Source organism: Gouania willdenowi, chromosome 12 (genome assembly GCF_900634775.1).
Source record: "Gouania willdenowi chromosome 12, fGouWil2.1, whole genome shotgun sequence".
Lineage (NCBI taxonomy): Eukaryota > Metazoa > Chordata > Actinopteri > Blenniiformes > Gobiesocidae > Gouania > Gouania willdenowi.
This window is the reverse complement of record NC_041055.1, coordinates 4,082,354-4,109,841: the sequence shown is the minus strand read 5'-3', so window position 1 is coordinate 4,109,841 and position 27,488 is coordinate 4,082,354. Positions and strand designations below refer to the sequence as shown.

Genomic DNA, 27,488 nt, shown 5'->3' with positions numbered 1-27,488 from the left:
ACTTTGACGTAGGGCCAGAGGACGGCCTGCCCTCCTCACACTCACTCCGTAGCTGAGCTCATGTTGCTTTATAAACACGAGACAGAGTGTGGGGGCGGGGCGTTCACCGGCACATACATAAACTGTAGAAAATAACCTTGCAAGCTTCGTAGCCACCAGTAGCTGCGTTTCCATTACCCTTGGAAATGCGCAAAATCTAAATTGTGCAACACAAACTGTTAATGGAAACGCCTGGATTTCCAAAAAACACTCAAATATCGCTAAAAATGTTTTAAGTTTTCACAAGGAGGTTTTTCAGACATTTTGATATTGAAATGTATCGCTAAAGTGAAATGGAAACACTTTTTCCACAATTGCACGCCATATACCTGGTCACATGACCACTTCTCTCAGAGAAAACATGGAGCGGTACGTGTGGACAGAAAAAGAGACAAAGACATTTCTGAGCAATATACTATTTTGTTATTACTGACACTATAGATGTGTGTTATAAAGAGGTTTGGAGCGTTTGTCTTCGTTATGAGGCTCCAAAACAACCTTCAATGGAACAATTATACTTTATCAAAATTTTAGAAATATTGCTTTTTTTTTTGCAAAAATCTGCAACAGAAACACAGCTAGTGTTGGCTTTACAAGTCTTTAATAACTGTAAAGTAAACTATAATTATGCTCTTCAGGATTTTTCACTCTGCCTTTTCCTACAGCCTGAGCTCACAGCTTGATTTTCTGCATTAACAGCAGACTGACAGCTGCAACTCACATCTGACCATAACAGGTGAACATTTCCTTTGTGTTGCACATAGGCTGGAGGTTCTTCTGGTGTCAGCACAGGCCATAAAACCCTAAACCAGATACTGAGTGGAAGTGAAAATGAGGACGTGTAATTAAAGATTATGGGCAAACTAAGCATTGTTTGGCACTTTTATTACCAGACACCAGCATGATTTATTTCATAGAATAAAATGAGATGTTGAAGTCTGTGTAAAGCAGATTCAGCCATTTTCTTCTAAACACATTAAATAGGTCATAAATGTATTCCTTAAAACATGTACAAAGCCATTCAACCATTTATAAATTAATTGTGGAGCTAGGCTTTACACACTGTGTTTGAATTTTCTGTGTTCAGGATTTAATTAACCTTGCCTGTAAGATGGATTCTCCTGGTGTTCACAAACATCAGAATCCATTTTGTGCTGCTCCAGCCCTTACCCTTCATTACCGAACCGGTTCAAACCAATCATGAAGCAGTGTTGTGGTTTAGGGTGGGATTTCTGGGTGTAACAAGGGCAGAAGCGTTGAAGCAAAACTGGCACATGAGAAGTTGTGGGGAGAGGAAGTAGCTGAGCTAATGCTATTAGCATAGCTCCGAATCAAAACAGAAAGATGTCAACGCAGGAGGATGAACGTGCGGAAGCTGCTATAAACTCAGTTTTAGAAGAATCCTGCATTTTATTTATGAAAGAGCAACAGCGAGAGGCGCTTTGTGCATTTTTGGACGGTAAAGACTTATGTTTTCATCAGCAGAGCCTTGTTGTTGTTGTAGCCATTGTTGTTGTAGATTAGCTAAAACAAATCATGGTGGACAGGCGCTTCGCCCTATCAGCTTCAAGCATTTTGTTTATGTCACTCCCTGGTTCTGAAAGCATTTGCCTGACATGGACCCAGCTTGATGTGGAGAACTCGAGTTAGAGGGAGGGGCTACACATCAATCTGGCCCTTGCCAGGTTAAGATTTAATGGCGGGTCAGAAATCATAGCCGCCTCACGTAACAGAGCCATCATTAGCATAAACCAGACCCTGCTGCTGAAGCACACCAAACTTCCGCGGCCTCCAGTGGGCGCAATTCGGCCCCTAGCTAAAAACCAACCACATATTAGGACTCTTAATAAAATGTGTCCGCTGGTGCCACATTTTTAATGAAATGAGCACTTTTTTTGCACTACGATTTAGTTTTTCTGACTCTACCCGGGGGGATGCACATAGTTTGACTCAATCCAAGTGTTTTTGGATTTTTCCAAGTTTTTTGGTCTTTCACACTTCTCTCTCCCATAGGGTTTGGGTTAATACACGGAGCAGGCAGCGCCCTTCCCGCACATGGGTGTGGTTCCAGCGCCTCTGACACGCCCCCAGCGTTTAACAGCAGAGAGTAATGCTTGTTTTTCCATGATTTTGAGACCTAATTTTATATATTTAGCGATTTTTTTCATCTTTCAAATTTGGCTCAGTGGTCAATGACACGTTTCTGTGGTGTGACAAACTCATAACACATTTATTTCTGCTTTACATGGACTTTAAACATGCTTGAAGATTTCAGTACGGATAGGTCTTCCTGCTGATATCTGATGATAATCCAACTTTTTCCATAACTCAGCTGTGATTTTTTTTTTCCACCAGAACAAAAGAGCTACATTTTTGGCTTGTGACATTTGTCATCAGAATTAGAATTCCTTTATTAATCCCAGGGGGAAATTGCTTGATGGTAATTTCCATAACAGTCATATTGGCTGTCAAGTGCAACATCTTATCTTTCAGAGACGGAACCTGACAATTTTTCTGATTGGCCAAACTTTAGAGTGACATAAAAAAAAAAAGTGTACTTGTTCAAAATGTCTCACCATCAATACATTGGGTGCAAAAGGGCCTCTTACGATAGTTTTCTTCTATATACTGTATGTAACCAGAGCCTTAGTTGTATCTTCTGATATAAGATCCTGCTTTTACGCATTCTCCAAAGGGTTAAAGGGATAACCCTTTGTTTTAGGTGTTTTGATGGCTGATAATCAAGGAATGACACAAGGACCAGTACTTGACCCTGTACATGTTTTCACTGGATCAAGAGAATTCTTAGTTTTAAATATTTTTTTTTACAACACCCAACTGTGCCTCATCACCTAACATAAAGACAGTTTTTCAAAATCAAGAACTATAGCTTTGCCCTGTTTCCCAGGTAATCAAGTTGTACCACAAGGATTATTACTTGGCTCCCCTTCAGTTACTTTCGCCAGGGAGGTAATATTTTTAACGGTGTTTGTTCGTCTGTAAATTTCTTAATGTAGATGTTTGTTAGTAGGACATCTCAAAACGTTGTGAACAGATTTTAATTAAGGTGAGCTAATAGACAATGTCAAAAGGAAGAGGGAATTTGATTTTGGCGATGATCCAGAAGTTATTGGAAATACAGTATCCAAAAGAAATTTTTGAGTAATAATTTTTTTAAATGTTGTGAATGGATGTAAATGAAATTTGGAGAACTGGTCTAAACTCGCTCTCCAGGTGCTCTTGTTTTATACTGGTTTTAATTGTTATGCTGACGATGCACATCTGTACCTTCATACCCATTTTAAAGAGAGCTATTTAAAATTGAAATCTCCTGGTACGACTTTCCCCTTTTCGTTTTCCTTCTATACTTTACCACTGGATCAAATAATGTCTTCGTTTTGTGTTGGTATTTATTAGACGATGCCTATCTGTACCTCAGTACTCAGCATTGAGTTTTTTTATTCACAACTTGAGTTCTGACCCATTTTCCTGATAATCAAGGCATGCCACAAGGATCAGTAATTGGTCCCATTCTGTTCACCTTAAGATTACTTTTTTAAAAAGGTTTTGCAGATGATGAACAACTCTACCTCAGTACCTGAACCTCCTCCACACAAAATAGTTTTCTAAATTTGTCCAGCCCTCGCTTTCCAACTCTGTTGCTTAATCCCCTTTTTCATCATCTTTTTTTGGGACTATTGTAATGGTTTCCTTGCAAGAACTGCTGATGGGGCAAATTTCCTCTGATGGTATTTTTCAGCAATGAAGCTTTCAGCTTCAACTCCCACACGGTGAAACCCACGACCGGGTGCCATCCAGTGCCTATTTGATGAGGCTTTTAACCCCTAACATTCCTGCCCTTATTCTTTGTCTGAAGTGTCCTTGGGTTAAAACATGGCATTATTTAAGCACAGGTAATAGGAGTCAGAGCTTCACTTATTAAGACAACACCTACACACACACACGCACACACACACAGCAATGGGTGGAGGGATAATTTATTGCAGGTTGGAGGAACATCAGGCAAGGTCATTCAGGACACACACACAAGGTTCACACAGACAGGATTCACTTAGTTTCTGCTTTATGTCACTGAGATACAAAGACAAAAAACTTTGACAGTTAAACATTGTACTTTATGGGGAGAGATTTATCTACAAAACAATCACAAATATATCCACAATTTTCACATGTCTGAAAATACTGTACATGTGAAAATTGTGGATGTATTTGTGACTATCTTTGAGTCATATCTCTCCCCATGTTGTACTCGTCTCAGTTTTTGTACTTTAAGGGCAAATGGATCTGTCATTCTTCTTCACTCCCAATGCAGAGAATGAGAATTAGAGGTTAATGGAGCCCCCTAATCTGCTCCCACATCAATGATTTGCATGTCATCAGGACATGGATTTATGGAAGCAGTGGGGTTTCTAATTGGCGGTTGTCACGTTGTATCCGAAGGCGCTGCTAACTCTCAGTGAAGGAGAATACTTGATACTCACGCCCTTCTGTAGAGCTGGAGATGTGAGCGATGACTTGTGGAGGCGGTTTGAACAGCCATTGAGTTATAACAGTCAATCATGTTAGTCACTCTGATGCCACTCACAGGCTTCAGAGCTGACTGTTCTCCCTCACATTCCTATTGGCTGAGCAGTATCAGCTGTTTGTAGGCACAGATCATCCAAGATGGATCATACTTATCCTTGATCATCCCTGAAAACATCCTAAAAAAGAACAAATACTCTATATCAGACACTTCATTTTGGTTGAATTTTCTTCTGATACGACTGAGTGAAGGTGCCACGTGTTCTTGAATAAATTAAATCTGTGTGAAATGTGTCCCCTGTGGAACCAAAGTCATCATTTCATGCTAAACATGCTTTAAATCATGTTCAGACTCTATCAAAAGATAACATTTAATACTTAGAGGCGGGACGATAAACTGAGTTCACGATACCATACGCGATAAATAGCTCGTGATAACCATACGATATTTTTGGAAAGGAAAAAAAGACCAAAAAAATTACAGTTCGGAAAATAACCATCCTTTTATTTCACTTTAAACCGTGGACATATTTACATACTTACTCTGGGTATGACCTTTTCAGAGGTGAAAGTACTCCCGTTACTGTAATTGATTTGCTTTTATGGGTAATTGTACTTTATTGAATATATTTCTAAATCAGTAATTTTACTTGTACTTAAAGGGCCCATGTTACACTAAATCAACTTTTTTGTGCTTTAAACATGATAAAAGTGCTATTTAGGGTGAGCCCAAACACCTCGCTCCAATTTGATGACACGTTCCCACTTTGATGATGAATTTGACGCGGCACTGAACTGGAAGGAAGCTCTCTGCCGTGATTGACATGTAATAATAATCATTTACATATACAGTATGTACGGAATTTGTTCTCTGCATGTGACCCATCACTCATTCATGAGGAGCAGTGAGCAGCCACAGTGTAGCGCCCGGGAAGCAGTTGCTCAACATCCCACAGTGATGACTCGGGTGAGATTTGAACCGGTGACCCTCCGATTACAAGCCCGCTTCCTTAACAGACAGAAACTTTTTATATCAAAATGTGGTCACAATCCCAAAAGGTTGGGAACCACTGCACTTAAAACTGTTTATTTCCACTTATTTACATAATGAGATTCTTTAAAATGTGTGTTACCACTGGTTGATTACATCATTACGCTCGTAGTAGAATAATAGTTTTCTAAGCAAAATTTCATAGTCGGACAAATGGGTACTTGGATTTAGAAATAAGCCAAACTTGAGCCAAAAAAAGTTTGAGAACCACTGCTTTAAAGTATAAAGCTAGATTACAGTTTGTGGTTTTAGTCTAACTTTAGCCGCAGAGAGAGAAAGTTTAATATCATTGTAATAACTGTAGGAGGAGTTTCTGCACTTTTCAAATGCTGCATTACTTATTTAACTAAGGCTGTGCAACTTGGCAGTCAATAAGATATAGACGGATATGATAAAAGTAGCTAGCTGTGACTAGTTAGCATGTTAGCACCCACATGTCTAACTGATTTTTCTTTAAATTTAATGACGTTTTTTTTGTAAATATCACTGCATCCATTTCCATTGCTGCATCTGGTTTTACCGGTTTATGATTTAAGATTCAACTGTTTCATTTTGTCTCGTCCTCGGTGAAAATAAAACCCTGTCTGGAGACTCTTTGAATACTAAATCAAGTGAAGCAATTAAAGATGTTTTCACAAAGCTTCAACGTTAGAATTTATATGCCGACACACACACACACAGGACTAATTTCTACTTATTAACATCTACGCTGACCTCACAGAGACTAAAAGACGAAGATGTAAATAAAAGCAACACGCTTGGATACAATTATCTGCTTTCTGCATCGTGTTGAAGAATGTGTCGTCCTTTTAATAACAAACCGTTATAAATTAAAGATCAAGTCTGTGAAGCAGCAAACCGGAGCAAGATCGATATCGGCGTTCTCTGCCTCGCCGCGTCACATCCCAGAGAAATGAATCACTGAGCGACACCAGTGACTCATTTCAAGCTGAGTCGTCAAATGAACACAATCACATCTTGTAATTATAATAATCAGATTACATGATAGTGTTGGACATTCTGTAAAGCCTTTTCACATGGATTTTAAGGCATTGTAATAATAATAATGTCATGGTTGATGGCATCGTCTCACTGCATGGTTTGGTTTTCCTAAATTATCTTGTTTTACTTGGTTTTTATTTGGTATTCAGGTTTCCAACATTCAAAAATATCAATGTGTGTGTATCTGAGGTTTTTTAAAATAAAATAAAAAAAATAGCCTAGGGTTGGCATAGTGCAGACCAGCAATAAAAAGCATACAAACTCCCCAATACATCAGTTAAAGCTGCGGTATGTAGAATCCTCTCTCCGCTTGGTTTTGAAATCGAAACCGAAACTCAACCTCCCTTACCGGTGTCTTTTGTAAACGCTCTTAGCGTATAGACTAGTGACAAGTGTATAGATTTTATCTTGTGTTATTGGATATTGGACGTTGGCTCGTCCCCACCACAAGCACACATAGAGTGGGCTGTGATCTCAGCTGCCTGCCAGGATTCCTGGATTTATAAATGTCATCTTACAGAGCTAGCAGAAGGAGATGAGATTCATTAGTGTCCACTCAGAACACTTTGATTACAATATGCTCAAAGATGATTATGGATTTTTGATGAAATGATGCCCAAAAAAAAGTTAGGTACTGCAGCTTTAAAGCTGCTCAGTTGTAGAAATTGCACTTGGAGGGCTTCTGATTTGTTTCTGTTTTATGTAATTACTGATATATTCAATCATGCCAAAATGCTTAACAAGGATTAACTGAGTTAAATCTTGTGAATAAATGGATATTTTTGTGCCTTAGAAGTGGAAACGATACACACAACTTCCATAAAATTGTGCTAATGAGAGTTTGTATTAAATGGGAAAATATGGTAAAAATTTGGAATATTTTCCCAAAACTTGTTGGTGAGGTTTTATTCCATGACGGATAGTTTATTCCTTTTCAGAAGTCCACTGATGCTGTGATACATTATTATCAATATTAATAAACTCCTCCTGGGTAACCTCAGCTTTGTGACAATCAATGCAATCATTGGATAAATGCCTCAGGGAAGTGATGGTGGATCTTATTCCCTGAAGAATGAAGATAAAAGTCAATGTTCGGTGAAACTGAAGCTGGCTTATCTAACCCAGCTCAGTAGGATCTGTATTCAGGACGTGTGGATGTTCTGAGCTGCAAAGGAAACATTCATAAATTAAAGGTAATACAAAGAGTGCAGGAGAAATGCAAAAATGTTGGATGAAATGATACTCACTCATTGAGATGGAACACGGAGATCCCTGTAAAAAACGTAAACGGATGTCTGATAGGACAGTGATGGACTCAAAGGTGATTAAAAGCAAGGTAATCAAGGCCTAATTATACCCAGGATGGCTCTAGGTCACTTTGGCTCACTCTGTGGTCTTTTATTTTGAAATAATTGGTCCAAGAACTCCAATCCATCACATGTCTAAACTCACTGAGCATCAGAACGGTCACATGGAAGACAGATGTCCTCTGCAGTTCCTCTTCGTCCTGCAGAAAAGGCACGTCTGCGATGATTGAGTGGCTTTGATCGCGGCTTGGTTGCACTTTTAATCATGTAAAGCACATTGAACGGCCTCGTGCATGGAATGCGCTTTACAAATAAATTAGCCTCGACTTGCCTCGGATTAAATCGAGATATGATCAATGAGCTGGTGATCCTTGGTGATCGTGAGGTGTGGTCGTCTGTCTCCATCACTGGAACGAGGCTCAAACATCCGTCGTGATTCAAAAGCAACTTCTGTCTTCGAAATGGCATATTTCATACTATCAATCAATCAATCTTTATTTGTATAGCGCCAAATCATAACCAATGGTATCTCAAGACACTTTACAGTAGAGCAGTCTTAAGGACGGACTCTTCATTTTATGGATACACATTTATGCATATATACGTATATACACATACATATGTATCCCACACCCAACATGAATTCATCATGTCTAGTACTATGCACTAGACACTCAATGAGTATATACTGTCTACTATCAGGGTTATGGTCAATTATAATTGTAATCGCATAATTTATAATTAATTAAAATGATGGCATAATAATAATAGCACTTTTTTGGACACTCGTTTCAAATATGTTTATTAAGAAGCAGTTCAGAATTTAACAACATGGGCACGAATGCGCTTCTTTTTTAACAATACAAGCAATAAGATGTAAAGTAATAAATGAAATTAAAGAAAATAAAAACACACAGAAAACCTGTGTATTTATAGAACACAATTGAACGTACTTTAATCCTTTAGCCCAAATATCTTCATGTATTTCACTTTCCCACGCTGTCTTAATATTTGCCATATAGACCTGTTTACGTGCCTGCTAATATTATATCTAAATGAATCCGCATGCCTTTCTGTATTACAAGTGGTCAAGCACTGATCTAATTTATCCAGGGTCACATATTCAAAGGATGAAACATGGAATCTCACATAGTTTCTTTTTTGCAGAAATCTGAAAAAATCACGAGCAATTAAATAGTATTTTTCTTGAAGCTGTTGAAATAAGGCAAAAGATCCCTGAAAATACAGATCACCAATATTTTGTAAACCTATTTCTTTCCAACGATCAAATGCTCTCTCCATAATTGAAGGTGTGAACGATGGATTGGCTGCCTTTATTATCTGCCTCCATATCTGGACAGTGTTGTGGATGATTGCATTGCAGTTATAATGGGCATACATTCTTCAAGTTCCATATCAAGCCGACTCCCTATTATGGCAGTGTTGTCCAGCCAGTATGCAACATATTGTATATAAAGTGAAAAGTAGTACAGTTTGAAATCCACCTTGATTTTTCTGTTTTCAAAGGTGATTCTTTATAATTCTGTGGTTCTTACAGGGATGACCAGAAGCGCTGGCGGAATCGCCGGCTAGTTAGATATGTTATGTATACTTTTTGTGGCCATACCAGATCTCTTTAGATCTCTGAAGCTAAACAGGTCTGGGCCTGGTTAGTAGATGGATGGGAGACCACTGAGAATTCCAGGGGCCACAGTGGGGGTACAGTCGCTGCAGTGTTACAATACAATAGTAGTTTACTACAATAGTAGTTTACCACCACTAAGTGTGGAGTGAAAAAATAATCCCTTCATCCAAAAAAGTGCTCTATAAAATTGATGCATTATTATTATTTATAAGTACATATATTACCAAAACCAACTACAAGCAAACCTCACAAAAATGATGTGAATCATGCACATACAGTATCTTACAGTTCCAGACAGTATTCTACAGAGGACTACTAAGAGACCAAGTGTCCATACTACTGGATTAGTTGGTACGTTTTCAACTGGATAGAGGTAAACTGATAATGATACTCAATTCTTTGTGAACAAGTAGAATATCAACATGTGCTCATTTGACCCATAAAACTCACAGAAACACATTGTGCTACTGACTAAACTTTTGGTTCACTTCAAAACAAGAATCCTATTTACAAAAGAGTAAAAAAAGATGCTTTTGTTTTGAAAAGAAGATGTTAGATTTTTAGCTTGAATGGATGATTTTTGATTAGTAGTTATAAGGTCCTGAGGGAGCGAGGGCCGTGAGCCAAACAAACAAAAGTAACACTATTCCACAAAAGAGCCCAAAGCCTGAATCCCTGGAGATCAGAATGACAGGAACTCCAGAGATCTTGGAATGTGTGGCAGCCTTTCCTTATTAAAAGCTAAACTCTGAAAACTCGACACTCACCCCAGGAATGAAGGTCTGCAGAGTCAGACCTGTGTGAAGCAGCAGAAGCATTCGATTGGAAAACAACTGACTGTTACTGTATATGTAACCTTTCCTTGTATGATGAGAGGTGATTTAAAACCTGCAGATGCAACAAAAATCATTTCAATCTCACGCTGGTGGAGGTCGATATGTTTGACAAACTCCATTCACGTACAGTAACTCGCACTGCTTTGATGAGGTTAAAGGTATCCGATGGTTGCCATGGTAGCGTAGATTTCCTGTTTTAAGGTGTGTTCCTTGTTCAGTTGAGGGTATGTGTTGATCTGTAGTAAGATGGATGATAGTGGCGTATAAATGCTGCGCCCACCAACATTTTCAAACTCCCATTCCTCCTTTTTGGGTAAGTTCAACGTCAAAATCAAAATTTAGAAAAAATCTCCTAACTAAGGGCTCTATTCTCCCATGCTTTAAAGTCCAAAAGGCCACCAAGCGGCGCTGTTTTTGGCTGTGCGCTTTTCTGCCCCTGTACTTAAGTCACTTCATCCCAGTTACGCACTGTGGGTGGAGCAGCCCTGAAATGTGGGTGTTCCCATTCAAATCTGGCTTTATGTGCATTTTCTGGTGTGCGTAAGTCCTTTTCCTCTTACGGGCTTCTAACCCTGGAATAAGTGCAGCGCCCCGATAAGGTGAAACATTATATTGCACTAGAAATATGGACTTAGTTACATTTGAAGCCACATGGACTCATAATATTGCAGAAGAGATTCCCAGAAAGAATCGGGGGTGGAGGGAGTCAGACAAGCACGCCAAAGGACTGACCATCAGTGTTACTAATTGTCACGGGGCTACCCTGTGCCCTCTAAACTGTTTGTAAGGTTTTAATCTAGAAACAAATGTATCATCAAAAAAAAAAGTGTTTGTCACCCATTGCTCCATGTGCTTTGTTTGTTGAACCAGGAAGTGGCAAACAGAATAGAAGCATGTCATTGGTTTATGTAGTGGTGTGCTTCTTGGAAGGTACCACATGTAATGAGTTGGAGGGGTGTTTCTTAGCAAAAACAAATAACCATTTTGCAAGTATATGTCAACATTTGCTGACCTCTTAACATTGCTAATGTTAATATGCAATCTTTGGGTAAATGTTAAATGCATTTTTGATCTTTAATTTGTCTAAGATGAGTTAATTGATTTTCCCTCAGATCATGTGCTTTGGTATCTCCCCCTCAGTACTATATAAGAGGAGGCTGGAGGCCGTGTGGGGGGGTGGTCGGTGTCAGAGCTAGTCAGGTGGTAAAACAAAATTTGTACAGAGCTGCAACAGAGTTTTGTGTAGAGCTCAATCTTTATTTGTTTTCACTTTTTCCTCTCTTTTTAATGCTAGTGGATGTCTTGTGTTTTTCTTCTGGCCTGCTTTGAGTATAATTTTAAAGGTTTTGTGTATCAGTGCTAAATCACGTAGATTTTCACGCTTTGTAAACATGGTCCCTCTGCTCTCAATCAGCTGCTGAAAAACATCTGCGGTGCTTGATTCATTTATTCATTCAAAGATTAATTTTCCAAGGCTCGGAGGAATATTAAATATTTGGCAAAGGGGTGACCTTGGAGCCTGAAGAAGAGCAGGAAATACGGAAGGTTTGCAGAAAGCCAGGAAAGAATGGGAACAATTAGCACGAGCAGGGAAGGAGGAGGAGAAATGTACTTACATCTGCAAATACAGACAATCCTCCTCTCTTTAATGATTATTATTACAGTGTTACAGTAATGGCTTTAGGTTTTTACTGACCCGTGATTGCTTTGCTCCTTAAATGACAGATTATGATGTTAAATAATGGAAAAGGTGCTTTGTGATGAATATATTTCAGTACTTATTACTGCTGCCATTACCACAGGTGCAGGATTTATTTTCACTAAAAAAGGAAAAGATCCGTCAGCAGATATGACTTCTTTTTTTAATATGTGGGCCTGCAGGCGTGTGAAAAAGTAAAGGTATTCAGTTATTTATTCATTTATTTTTTTACAAATTAGCCTTTGTTTAATGCATGTTTTTAATTTTTTGCTCCAGTTTAAAGAATATCAATACAAAAATATTTTAGTTAACTTAATAAATCTGTTGAAAATATTTTTCAACTGATATTATATTTTAATCAGTATTGAGAATTATTGATTCTCAATATTAATTAAATTGTTATTTAATTATATTTATCTCTTTATTTATTATATTTAATTTAATCTATATTATTTTCTAAATTATTTTGTAATGGAGCTGTCAGCAGAAATATTACTTCTTTTTTTTAATATGTGGGCGTGCAGGCGCGTGAAAAACTAAAGGTATTGTAGTGTTCAGTGATTATTACTTTATTTTTTTAAATCTAGTGTTTTTTTAAATCCTTGTTTTTATTTTTCAGATTTTAAGAATTTGTCTTTGTTTCAGTTTAAAGTACAGTATCTCTATACAAAATTATTTTAGTTGTAGATCTGTAGATTTATTTCAACTGATATTTTTTTAACCTATATTAAGAATTTTCATTCATTATTATTATTTGATTATATAATTATTTATTTATTTATTTATTTTGTTGTTTCTATCTTACGTATTAATTTTTATTTTATTTTTATTATTATTATTATTATTATTATTTTGGTTGGAGCAGTAAAGTGATTCCTGGATTTAATCCCACTATATTTGCATTCTCTAATTTGTTTGGGGCTGATTCTCGGTGGGCTTTAAATGAAGCTCGGTGGGCCATAAAACCTAATCAGCGCGTAATGAGCCTCACGAGGACACTCGTTCTCATCAACCACGGCAGGTGCAGGTAATCAAACAACCGCTGTATGTCCAACACGTCGCCTCATAAACCTCTGTGTGATGCTTTGTGTCTGCGACATCAGTCACATGATCCCTGTTGGCAGAGATCGTCAGATCCTCAGGTTACACCTGGTTATCCATTTTTGTGGCCAACTTTTTTGCTCAATTTTGGGATTATATTGCAGGATTTTCATTTAAAAAAAAAAAAAAAAACTCTAAGGTTAATTGGAAAATTGTGCAATCTGAATGTAAACCTCCAGTGAAGATTACTTTAAAATCATAAATATTAGAGCAGCGCTTGTCAAAGTGTGTGGAACGCCCCCTGGTGGGGAATAGAGGTATGACAGGTGGGATGCGACAAACGACATTTTATATTTCATACCGATCTTCTTACAAACCTACAATAAAGATCATTATACAACAGTTAGTTCTGACTGAGACATTTAATTGGATAACCGACATTCCAACAATGCTGATGTAGAATAACAGCAGCACTGGGACTTCTTACGAATCATATTACTCCGCTGTACAGCTGATCTAAATACCATTGATTACGTTACGTGTTGGGCTACACGCTGCAGTACACTGTCACTATGTTCACACTGCAGGTCTTAATGCACAATTTGACTTTTTAACAAAAAAATCTGATTTTTGTGTGTGTTATTGTTAATATTACATATTAAATGTGTCTTCAATCAGTTTGGAGTATGAACGGAATGCGACACTGAAGAGGCACGTATGGCATCCAGTGTATAGGACTGTGTGTCACGCAGTCAGCACTTCATAACTTCAAAAAGATCCTCCACTGTTTTTACAAATGTGGCCTAAAACCTTTGAAATGTCCTTATTAGAAGATCTGTGCCTAACGAAATGCATTATTTTGCATCATATTAGTATTATTAACCTTTAAAATTGGGACTACTTTACCGTTTTACGACCTGTGCGCCGCCATGTTGAAATGACGTGATTGATGCCGTGGTTAGCTCCTGTTAGCTCATTGTGTTCTATTGGAGTGATGCATACAGGATCATTTAGCAGCTTTATCAGTCAAAATGACAACTTGTGCTGCTTTGGGTTGCTCTCAAAATCAGTAAAAGTTAAAAAAATTGATGTAAACTTCTTTTGTTTACCGAGAGATGATAAATTGAAATCGAGACCCGAAAAAATCTGTAGCCACAGGGTGCGTCAGTTCCCACTCTGTTGTTTCCTAGATGCCATTAAGAAGAGAAGAAGAGCTCCGTGTGCATGTAAACATAGACATTATAATATAGATGCCACATCGACTGCTGCCGCCCACTAGAGTGGTGTGTCTACAGGGCGGCCATCTTGGACCAGTGGCAATCGATGGATAGATAGAAATACCTTTTTCTGTCGTAATGTCCATGCACTGCTGCCTCCATCACCACTGGTCCAAGATGGCGGCACTGTTGACGTGTCCCAGTATATACTGTTATACTGTACTACAGAGGTCATTAGAGCAGGATTACACACACACACACACACACACACACACACATACAGTATATACTGTTATACTGTACTACAGAGGTCATTAGAGCAGGATTACACACACACACATACAGTATATACTGTTATACTGTACTTCAGAGGTCATTAGAGCAGATTACACACACACATACACATACAGTATATACTGTTATACTGTACTACAGAGGTCATTAGAGCAGGATTACACACACGCACATACAGTATATACTGTTATACTGTACTATAGAGGTCATTAGAGCAGGATTACACACACGCACATACAGTATATACTGTTATACTGTACTATAGAGGTCATTAGAGCAGGATTACACACACACACACACACACAGTATATACTGTTATACTGTACTATAGAGGTCATTAGAGCAGGATTACACACACGCACACACAGTATATACTGTTATACTGTACTATAGAGGTCATTAGAGCAGGATTACACACACACACACACAGTATATACTGTTATACTGTACTATAGAGGTCATTAGAGCAGGATTACACACACACACACACAGTATATACTGTTATACTGTACTATAGAGGTCATTAGAGCAGGATTACACACACACACACACAGTATATACTGTTATACTGTACTACAGAGGTCATTAGAGCAGGATTACACACACACACACACAGTATATACTGTTATACTGTACTACAGAGGTCATTAGAGCAGGATTACACACACACACATACAGTATATACTGTTATACTGTACTACAGAGGTCATTAGAGCAGGATTACACACACACACATACAGTATATACTGTTATACTGTACTACAGAGGTCATTAGAGCAGGATTACACACACACATACACATACAGTATATACTGTTATACTGTACTACAGAGGTCATTAGAGCAGGATTACACACACGCACATACAGTATATACTGTTATACTGTACTACATAACAGTAGTACAGTATAACAGGTCATTAGAGCAGGACACACACACACAGCTTTACTTGGAATGAGTTTCTGTTCCTTTTCTATTTAATTTTAATTGAAATGTTAAACACAACAAACATTAGACGATAATCTCCTATTTAAATGTTTCTATTTAATTATTATTAATATTGCTTTTATGATTATTACCTTTGCAAAGGAGGCGTTTGTTTGTTTGTTTGTCCTTTTAATTCTGGAGAGAATATGTATGAATGAACTGATTCAGGATCAGTTTTTGAAATAGAAAAAATCACTATCTCTCGTCATTGGATACATTTCCAAAATTCATATTTCGCTTTGTAGTTGACGGATCTTTATGAAATTTGAGTCAGTTATGTCGGGTTGGGCCCTGTATTATTTGACCAAGTTTTAACCTGATCAGATCCAGATTGTGCAATTTATTGCCATTGTTCTTTAAAAATGTTGGTGTTCATACATTTGGACCTAGTGTACGTTTAATAATCAACCTTTACATTGTTAATAACCCTGGTACAATGCTTAGGATCACTGACCACGTAACTGACAATACCTGGAAAATCAGTTATTTGTCACGTGGTGGTGGTTTGTGCTCAGAGTGCTAGCGTTATTTACTGTAATATTTGTGTTGGTTTTATTATAGTTTGCTGATGCGGTGAGCGGCCATTTCAAAAAGTAGATCATGAGTGTAAAAAGTGTGATCTTTTAAAACACTTTAAACCCTTTAGTTTTGAAGTGGTAGAACAAATAGTGTTGGAGTGGTGAACATTTGGTGTGATGCTGACTCAGCGTCCCATGTTGGGATGGATGATAACTGCTGCCTGCAGCTACTGCTGAATGAACATTTGTAATGGAGTCATCCCATCATCATCACGGTTTATTAGCATCTTTATGAACATCTCCGGGTGCTTTGACACAATAATAGATCCTGTCTGTGTTGGGGTTCAGATTTCACCCGTCTATGAACTGCATTTCTTCTTTTTGATGCTACAGTTAGAAAAAGCTTCTCCTTTTGTTTGAATGTTACAGATATTTGTTCCTAACCTGTGTTAAACTCAATGGAAGCCTGTAGATAAGCGTTCTTTGATGTCAGCTTTAGTGAAGGAGTAAAATGATGCAGACAGTGGAACTGTTTTAGTGATTGATTCTCTCTGAATCAAACAGAACAGTGTGTGTTCTCCTCCTGTCGTCACAGAGACCTGACAATAGATTAGGTGTTTGCTGAGCTCAGCGCTTCTTCAGCTCTGACGAAATGGGTTTATTACGCTGTGCGGGGACAAAAGCACCTGCTTATCACCTGTTCCAACCTAACTTCATACATTCAAAATACTCAGATTTTCTGGGATTGCAGAGAACAGACAGAAATCCAACTCCTGAAACGGAAATGCCATTGTTATTATTATTATGATTTTTCAATTATTTTTATTAGTGTAATGTAATGCAGGTGTTCTTAACCTTGGGTTCAGGACCCTATTTGGGGTCGTGAGACACTGGGAGGTGGTCCCAAGACGCAGTCAAGAAACGAAGAATATTTTTTGAATAATTTGAGCCCATTTGAACCAATTTTCATCACTTTTTCGTGCCATATTTTGGCTCCTTTAAATGCATACATTACGCCCCTTTTTTGTACATTTCTTCCACTTTAAAGACCTGTTTGGCACTTATGAACGCTTTCCACCACTTTTACCACCTAATGTCACATATGTTGACCAGTTAATGTCACTTTTAACCTATTTTCACCATATTTCATGCTTATTTTTGCCAATTATTTGCCACTTTAAACTAATTGCTACTACTTTCTAAATTATACATAACCCCAAATATTGATCTGATCATATTATGCATGTTTGCCAGAAGTTAATTAGCCTGTAATGACATTTAATTCAAAAGCTAATGAAACTGAAATATGTAGAGATGAGAAATGGTAAACTCTGAAATGGAAAGGCTCTACTACAGCTGAACACTGATACAGCTTCACCATGATCACAACATCTCATCACTTTCTAGCTGAGTCAGGGCTTTTTCTTCAGTGAGGCTAAAAAGAGTCAAAATGTGTTTTAGGTTGCGCGGATTTAATATATGTTTGGATACGCTGGGAGTGGTTTTTAACTACAGATTTCCAGCTTTTACAGGAAATAAAATAAGGAACATGTGACATTTTCAACTACACAGTTTTCATTACAGTTTTTCACAAGTGATATTTCTAAAATTTTGACAAAGTGTAATTGCAGTTTCAACGTGTTTCCGTTGAAGGTTGTTTTGGAGCCTCGTAACCTGTTAAATCTCATCCTGTGAGACTTTGCTGTAGGAAGATGGACGCTCCAAACTAGAGCTTTAATCGGGCTGAAAAAAGAAGACGGTACGTGCGTCTTTCTCGCTTTAATTGAAACACAACACCTGACCATTTATTTACCTCGCAGCGTCTGTTCTCGGCCCGAGACCGTGGTATGACGATCAAAATTAAGCCGAAAGAATTCAATCTCTACTCCAAACTTCCTTATAACACTCATTGTTTTGTAGTTTCACGTCTAATGTGGCAGTGATGTTTCAAGTACTGTATTGTTCGGACTATAAGGCACACTTAAAATCCTTTAATTTCCTCAAAAATCGACAGTGCGCCTTATAATCAGGCCTTATGTATGAAATTAATATGTCAAAATGTTTTAGTACAACTTTGGTAAACTATGAAGCTGCACCTCTTGATGGATTTTGGCGCTTTAGAGCTACCGTAGTCAGGCGCCTCGTGGAGTGATATGTACCATTACTGTGCTTCAACATACTGAACTAAAAAAGTGAGTTTATTGTTTTGTATTTTATGTGTTAAACCTGAACAATGTTGAGAATTATTGTTAATGAGTTGAATAAAGTTTGACTTATCTGACTATTTTGTTTCGCTTAATGCGACTTAATAATAATATTAATAATGCATCAGTTTTATATAGCGCTTTATCATAGACACTCAGTCGCTTTACAGAATTAAGGCATTATTCTTTCACTCCACACTTAGTGGTGGTAAGCTACTATTGTAGCCACAGCTGCCCTCCGACCACCACCAACACTCACTCACACACTACATTCATACTAGGCAATGTAGGTGAAGTGCCTTGCCCAAGGGCACAATGACAGATACCACTGGGGTGACTGCCACCCCACTGTGGCACCTGGAATTCTCAGTGGTCTCCATCCAACTACAAACCAGGCCCAGACCTGCTTAGCTTCCGAGATCTAACGGGATCGGGCAATGACAGGCTGGTATGGCCACAATAGTAATAATAATAATAGTAATAATAATAATAACAAACCGTTGCGCCTTATGTATGAAAAAAGACCCAGTCAGACCCATTCATTGATAGTGCGCGTTATAGTCCAAAAAATACGGTATAATAATAACAAATGTCTGCATGGGTTTCTTCTTCTGTCCACATGAATCAGAATCAGAAATGTTTTTAATGGCCATGTACAGTTTTAAGGACAGTATATGGAATTTGTCTTGGTAGTTGGTGCACAAAACAAACAAAAATAAATATAAAATTAAAAAAAACAGAGAGAAGTACGTCACGTCATGTGACGTATAATTGTTGTTAGTTTTTTTTAAGAAGGTTTAGGCTAAAATAACACATGATAATCATCCACAAATTGTCCATCTATATCAGGGGTGTCAAACTCATTTTAGTTCAGGGGCCAAATGCGGATAAGTTTTAACTCAAGGGGGTCACAGGAGTGGGGAATTGAACTATTTTAACATTAGTGCGACTTTGCATTTCCATGTATAAATGTCATAAACGTATGTAATATTTAAGACACCGACAATATCAACAGATAGTGACAATATTTATTTAATTTGGGTGAATCTTGTCAAATAATTTGAGTATTGAGCAAGATGTTGTAATAATTAGGATTCTTTCAACAATTTGTCATTGAAAATTACTTCTATGGTGTTATACAAGCATGAAAAAACTGTGAACATCTGCAAATATTTAATGAATTTGTGACAAATTCATTAAAACTCTACTTTAATAATTGTAAATTTCTACTTCCAAATAAATCTGTTTGAATTTAAAGTGGATTAGTGATTTAATATTACTCCCCATTTCAATGAATAATTCCCATGAAAAGGTTCAGTTTTTTGAATATTGCCAGAATGCCAAAGCTTAACGTTGATATCCGGAGTTTCTGAGAAACGTCTCCAATGATCCCGCCCTAAACAGCTTCACTTCCTCCCACTGCCTCTGCCAATCGACCAGAAGCCACGCCTCTACTTTTCTGCACGCGCATCGCGAAACATAACAAGGTCGCATCGGGTTGCATTGATATAGGTCTATTAGTCAGGTAAGAGCCAAAATCATATTTACCTGTTTGCTATTGAGGCCTTGTTTCCGTGCACAGTTCCTCATTCACTTTGATTGACAGTCTCAAAAAGAGGAAGTCAAAGCCTATTGGCTGTAGGTAGTCGGAGGTCGTTTCCATTTGTATAGGGGTCTATAGGACAAAGGAGGGACTTATATACATGAATGTATATGAATGACTACCAGCAGTAAACCATAGTAAAAGACTAGTTAGGGTTTTTTTTGCATTTCAAAAGAATGATACACAAACATATTTCTCAGAAACTCCAGATATCAGCTTTAAGTTCCTGTGGAAATTTGCCAGATATTTTACGTCCCTACGGAGATATCCACAAATACATGATTTGGTCATTTACACTGGTTTCTCAGCCATTTTTACTTTTACCAGCTGGCTAATTTCAATCTTTTAAAGGTCTGGATTTGGACCTCGGGTCTTGAGTTTGACACGTGTTCTACAAACATTATTTTTGCACACACAAATCCTTTGACAGTAGCTGTGATGTTAAATTAACTCATTTGTAATGTAACATTTTTTTTTTAATTGAGAATAAATCCATATTTGTGCATCACTGACAAAAGTCAAACTCTAAACCTGATGAGGAACTCACTGTGTGCTCACCTCACTCTATCATGACCTTACTCTGACCTTTGACCCTGTCCTTGGAACAGTCCCTGCTCGACCCCCCCTCACCACCTCCGCGCTCAGTCCCCTCGGCCATGCCTCTGTGCTCCGTTCCCTCCTCGCAGGTCGGGGACCAGATCCTGGAAGTGAACGGCCGCGGCTTCCTGAGCATCCCTCACGACGAGGCCGTCCGTGTGCTGAAGTCGTCTCGACACCTGATGATGACGGTGAAGGACGTCGGCCGTCTGCCGCACGCCAGGACGGTGGTGGGGGAGACCAAGTGGATCGCCAGCTCACAGATCGGAGAGAGCTCCACTAACAGCAGCATAACGGGGTGAGTCTGATCACATGCATCAGCATCACCTCATGAAGGAATCACTAGTCATGACTAGGGTTGGAAGGTGTAAACTTTACATGAGAATTAATGGAAATTTTTGGGAATTAATGGGATTTATGCGCAAGGAACAGGGATATACGGGAAATGTACTAAATTAAAGGTTGGGAAGTTAAATATAGTTAGAAAAACATATTTTATCATCATCTTGACTTAAATAAGCAGATTTCTTTCAAGTATTGTTGAGAATATGGCTGTGTTTGAAATGTCCATACTATGCACTACAAACAAAATATGATTAGGATGATGACAAGCGTTCCCACTGAAGTATACTTCCAGTTTCCCAAGATGCATAATGTTGCTAAATATCTGTTGATTCTCCACTTTTGAAAGTTCTGAAAACATTTGAAGTGAGAAAGTGACCAAGTAGAAATCAACATGTGCTCATTTCATCCATAAAACACATTTCATGCTGAATTTTTGATATTTTAGGAGACTCTCCATTGTGCGACTGACAAAACTTCAGGTTAACTTCAAAACAAGAGTCGTATTGACAAAAAAATTAAAAAACTAATGGGAGATGAGAAGAGATGCTTTTGTTTTGAAAAGAGGATGTTTGAATTTTAGCTTGAAGCCCGTCCCTGGACGGTTTTACGTTCTGCTCACAATGCATCATGGGATGGTTGAGTAGTGCCCACTGTGCATACTTAAAAAATATCCCCATATAGTATACATCCTGGTATTTCTCACGTACTCCATCTTTTCATACTATCTAATGTGAACGCACTACATAATCATTTAGACGTCAGACTTAGTACGTTAGTATGACATTTACAACACAGCTCTGCTACTCCTCAATCACAGGCACATGATACACTACTTCCTGCCGGGGTATTGAGGCCACGCCCCCCTTCACTCCTCCTTCACATGCACAGATGATTTGTAGAACTCTGGACTATTATAATTATTATGAATTAAAATCACATTTTTGATGTTTAGGATCTTATTACTTTCAGCAAGTCTTAAAATTAGAAAAAAAACTGGAAGAATTACAAAGTTCTACTTGCAAGTAAATCTCTTGCAATTTTGTTTTTGAGCTGTATTATTGAGCATGGATGCTAATATTTATGTTGGGCTATGATACAGTTTCTTTAAAATTTAAAATTCCTGTGAAAAGATTATATTTTTGAATATCCCCAAAATTCCAGAGATTAATTTCCCGTGGAAATTTACTGGAAATGTTCCGCCGCTTTGCAACTCTATTCACGACCCAACGATATCCCTTTAATTACGTTTTCAAGTTCACTACACCTTCTACACATTAGGCCACTCGTTTTACGCTGAAAAATATTGTGGAAATACTTGATATTGTTGCAAAACATGTAGGTCAGGGTTTAGTCCATCATCTATTTCCATATTTCTATTCCAGAAAGTGAAGTCTGTCATTGTGCAATATTTCATGACAAGATTAGACACTTCGGGTAAAAACTTGTGTATAAATGTGATATTGTCCAAAGACAGTAGTAAAGGGCAGTTTTGTGTCATATTGATTTTAACATTTAGTTTTTTGAAAAAATTATTAAAATGATAATAAAAATATTGCCATTTCAGTTTTAGGATGGTAATTCTGTAATTTACATAATTTTTCCTCTAAAACTGAAATTTTCTCAGATTTTGTCTTTCCCTCCTGGTGGTCCTAATGTTCTGGCTGATGGTCTGTATCGATCTGTAAAATCTTTTCCTCACGGGCCGACGTGGACGTTAAGTTTTTGTGATTATTGTTTAAGGTCATTAGGAGCTGAAATTAGTGCCTTATTAAAAAGCTCCAGGTTTAATTCAGTGAAGCTAAAGCAGGCCTGCTAAAGCTGGTGTCGTCTTAGCGTCTGTAATTAGTCACCATCGATTTTGGATTATGGATGGAGACCAAAAAGTGAGAAGAAAACAAATCAGGTTTAGCATAATAAAGATAATAAAGCATTCAGCCGCTGTGTGATTACAACGTAATGAAAGGCTGATTTAAATGTCAGACTGAACTCTGCATTAACTCAATAACGCATGAGCGTCACAGCTTGTCGCTCCTTATGGGTTCTTCAAAAACAAACGAGCTCTGGGAGCATCTGCTTTCATTTAGATGTCATGGCGGCGACTCAGAAGAAACAATGCTCCACGTAACAGATCGATGGTTCTCCTTTAAAGGGATCCTCCACTGTTTACAAATTTACGCTATATTTATTTAATTGCCCTCTAAAAATGGGACTAAAGTTACTGTGTAAGAGTCTGTGTTCCTCCATCTTGAAACGTGATTGATGATGTCACACGGCCCCACTGCCTATAAACATCCCATTGTTTTCTATTGGAGTGAAACATTCAGCCTGATTTTTAGATCATTTAGAAGCTTTTTAGGTTATTTAGCAGCTTTTTAGGTTATTTAGAAGCTTTTTAGATCATTTAACCGCTTTTTGGATCATTTAGCAGCCTTTTGGATCATTTAGCAGCTTTTTAGGTTATTTAGAAGCTTTTTGGATCATTTAACAGCTTTTTAGATCATTTAGCAGCTTTTAGGTCATTTAGAAGCTTTTTAGATCATTTAGCAGCTTTTTAGATCATTTAGCAGCTTTTTAGATCATTTATCAGCTTTTTAGGTTATTTAGAAGCTTTTTAGATCATTTAGAAGCTTTTTCAATCATTTAGCAGCTTTTTGGCCAAATTGACAACTTAAATGATGTAAATGACAGACTTCTGAAGAACCTCCACCCAAATGGACTTACAGTATATCCTCGGGGTTTGTGTGTCACCTGTTCTTGATTACTCGCGAACTTCAGCCACCACAGCGTGTCAGCACACTCTTTATGGAAGAGTAAAGGTCCCTTAAGAGAGCTCTTCTTCTCTGCTTTCAAGGACCAACAAGTTTTATGTTTATCAAACTGTCAAATTACATTTTTCAAAAAAGCTAAACTTTTGCTTCAACAACAGATTCTGATTCTGTAGTTCTTAATTTGTATTAATATTTTTAAGTAACCAGTAGTAAACCTATCAAAGTGCCCAATATGTTTTATGAAAACAAAGTGCAATGTGACCAGGTGTTTACATGTTATGCATATGTTAATGCAATGAAATTGTTTTTTTTTTGTAAAAAAAAAACAAAAAACTTTTTTGGTTTGACATGATAATCGTGCAGTGAAATATCACAATATATCGCCAAATAGAGTTTTTCTAACATACTTTTTTTGGTGATAATATTAAATCTTGACATATCTCCCCAGAATTGACTTTTCCTTTTTTTTTTTGACAATGTGTTTGTTGTCACATGTTAACACTACATGTAGTTTAGTCACGTTCATGTGCCGTGTGAATAAAAGTCAGAGCGACTTGTGATGTGTGTTGTTTCTTGCAACCATGACTCATTCTATAACTCTGATACAGTTTTAGTTTTTGATAAGGAAAATAATGACATTTAAATTGCATTAATTAAAACTATCAAATCGCAATAATTGTATAATGATATAAACCCCTCCTACTTTAAATAACCAGCTGTGTGTCTGTGTTTGTGAAGGGTTTGTTAGTCTTGTTAAAAAATGCATTTGTTTTATTGGTTTCCTGATGTTTTGTATTTTTTTAACATACATTTTACACATGATTTTTTTCAAAAAGCTCATTCCAGCCTCACCTAATGGTAGTGGCCATCACTGATGGTTCGAATGTAGGTCGAGCTTTGCTGTTCAACTTGCATAGTTTTGCATCATTTTTATTGCTGAGAAACTTTTTTAAACTCAGTTAAAGTGAAAAAGATTCGAATATGCAGCAGATGATTTTTTTTCTGTCTAATGTATCTCGTTTGCAGGTACGCTGCATAATTTTACATAAAGTTAAAGAAGCTGTTTACCATAAAGTTTGAACTACTTTTTCCCATAAATTATATGAACGGTCCACTAACCCTTAAAGTAACCTTCACACTCATCCACTGAATCTTTATTTATCAGCCTAAACCTAAATGTAGTCGTTTCCGTTACAGATGGTTGATATTAGCTTTTTCCCGATATGTCGATAATGTCCGATACTAAATTTCAATATTATTTGATACCAATAGACCTCTCCCCCTTAACCTAATTTTAGGCGACATTTTATATCTCTCTATGAAAATAACAGGTTATGGCTACTTTTCATGTGATGCTCCACTGAATTTATAGTAAAAAATAAACAACTGTGTTAAATAAGAATACTTATTCAACTTCAGTAATGGAAAAAAGTGCCAGATTATTGGTTTTTAATCTGTTGTCTCAAACAACAGCTGCAGTCGTCGTCCAGATTAATTATCCAAGGCATTAAACAGTTTTAAGACCTCCACAACAAACAAGATTTACTGTGAAACTGTAACAATAACAAGCCATAAAATAACCTTTCAAGATTGTGCAACAAATGTTTCACAAATAATGTTTCTTATATAGTTTGTACATGAGGTGCAGAATGATTAAGAGTTACCATTAGCTTAGCGGTTAGCCCATGAGCTACCGTAGTTAAATATGTACTAAACAGGGAACAACGATCTATATCACCGTATAACATGACTGAAACACATCATAAACACTGTCTACCTACTGAAAACACTCAGACGTTATTTTTGCACACAGAATGGAGGAGTTCATTTCAGTACTTCCTGTTTTGACAGGAAATGACCTATGCTGAAAAGTCATGTTAGGAAACCCAAACAATGGCTGTGTTCAAAATGGTACACTGTACTATGCACTACACACTCAATTAGTATATTCTGTCAACTCTATACTATTGGTATGATTAGGATGATGAGCATTCCCACTGAAGTATACTTCCAAGTTTCCCTAGATGCATTTGGAACCTACAACAAAAACCTGAATCACACTGAGGCTAGATATCTCTATTGATTCTCCACTTTTGAAAGTTCTGAAAACATTTGAAGTGAGAAAGTCACCAAGTAGAATATCAACATGTGCTCATTTGATCCATAAAACTCACAGAAACACATTTCATGCCGATATTTCAGAGATTTTTAGAGACCCTCCATTTTGCTACTGACAACATTTCTGGTTGACTTCTAAACAAGAGCCCTATTTACAAAAGTGTTAAAAAAAACAGACAAGAAGAGAAGCTTTTATTATGAAAGGACGATGTTTGATTTTTAGCTTGAAGCTGATTACAGCATCATTTTACATTCCACTCGCAATGCATCATGGGAAGGTTGAGTATGACTAGTGTGCCCACTGTGCATACTTCAAAAATGTCCCCATATAGTATAGTATACATCCAGGTATTTCTTGTGTATATAATCTTTCCATTCTATCTAATGTGAACTCACTACATACAAACATTTTAACGTCAGAGTTAATGTGAGTAGTACGTTGGTATGTGATTTCTAACACAGTCAGTGTTCTTTCCCACGACTAGTAGCGCTGTAACGCCATTTTTAAAAGTAAATTCAATAAGCGCCAAACAGACAGGAAACACCCCGTCAGTATAAAAGCTGCTAAATTTTTAAAGCGCTTAGTCTCTGAAAAGTCACTTCCTGTCACTTGCTGTTGTCACATGTTTATCTTAGATCTGTTCCTCAACCTGTTCACCATGTTTAAAAACCTTGTCTTTGCTGCTCCTCCTCACTGCTCCATGTCTGCATATCAGCCTGCTGCTCCACTACTTGTCCATCAGCTCTACTTCACCTATGTTACACATTTAGTGGCCAATGTTTTAATTAATGATGACTTAGTTCCTGAGTTTAATTGTGCAATCTGACCTACCTGATGTAGATTTTAACCCTGGAAAGCCTGAATCGTTCAATAATTGACAGAAATTCCTATGTATTGAAACTGGATTTTTTATTGGTCCCTATGAACAACCAAATAATTAATTTGTATCATATTTGATACATACGGTCTCAATGTTCAAATAGTGTTTTTATTTTACCAACAAAAACATAATAAATAACCAACATGTCAACAAATTGGTAATTCTACCCATACATAAGAACATTTTTAGTGCTATTTTCATGCAACAATAAGATATCCACTAATGGAACTGGCATAGTAACTTCTATAACATAACATTTCACTCATTTTTCCTTATTTTGTGGATGATAAACTTTTTATTTTGTATGGTGGTAAAAACAGTTCATGTCCTTGTTCGGTATTTCTCACAGCACACATGGGTAAAATGTCCTGCACAGTGCTTACATCTGTCCATTTCCCATGTTGGTGACCAAACTATACAATTTAAACTTTTATTTAGTTTACTTGAACTTTTTGGTGCTTGATGATACATAAAATGCATGAAATGCAATAAAATGACAATAGACTGATATAGAGTTTCATTTTCAACACAGTTTTACTAAAAAAGAGATTATGGAATATAAACTCATATCACACTGCATCAACCCAGTAACTCTTCCTATTGAAGTTTCAGTAAAAATGTGAATGTTTTTCTTACTTAAATCTTCCTCTAAAACCACCTGTGCATCTTTTCTCATAAATGACAATCTTGTAGATGCTGGAAAGGCCTCTACTGAACTAATTACTGCTTCATGCTGGATTATGATGTATATAATCATATACATCGGGTTTTTTTAGAAAAAAAAAATCACAC

At 37.2% G+C, this 27,488-nt stretch overlaps 1 protein-coding gene and 1 pseudogene across 5 annotated transcripts in view; one reads left to right on the top strand and one right to left on the bottom strand.

Annotated features, from left to right (window-relative positions):
• The window catches only part of whrna (whirlin a), a 197,744-nt gene that overhangs the window by 127,893 nt on the left and 42,363 nt on the right, over window positions 1–27,488 (top strand). For 3 of the 5 annotated variants that reach the window (XM_028463219.1, XM_028463216.1, XM_028463218.1), the window contains exon 4: window positions 20,596–20,882. In XM_028463219.1, the coding sequence (XP_028319020.1) occupies window positions 20,596–20,882 (287 nt within the window). The remainder of the gene's footprint in view (window positions 1–20,595; window positions 20,883–27,488) is intronic. The other 2 variants (XM_028463220.1, XM_028463217.1) reach the window with 1 other exon arrangement.
• On the bottom strand, window positions 18,730–18,846 carry LOC114473878 (uncharacterized; annotated as a pseudogene).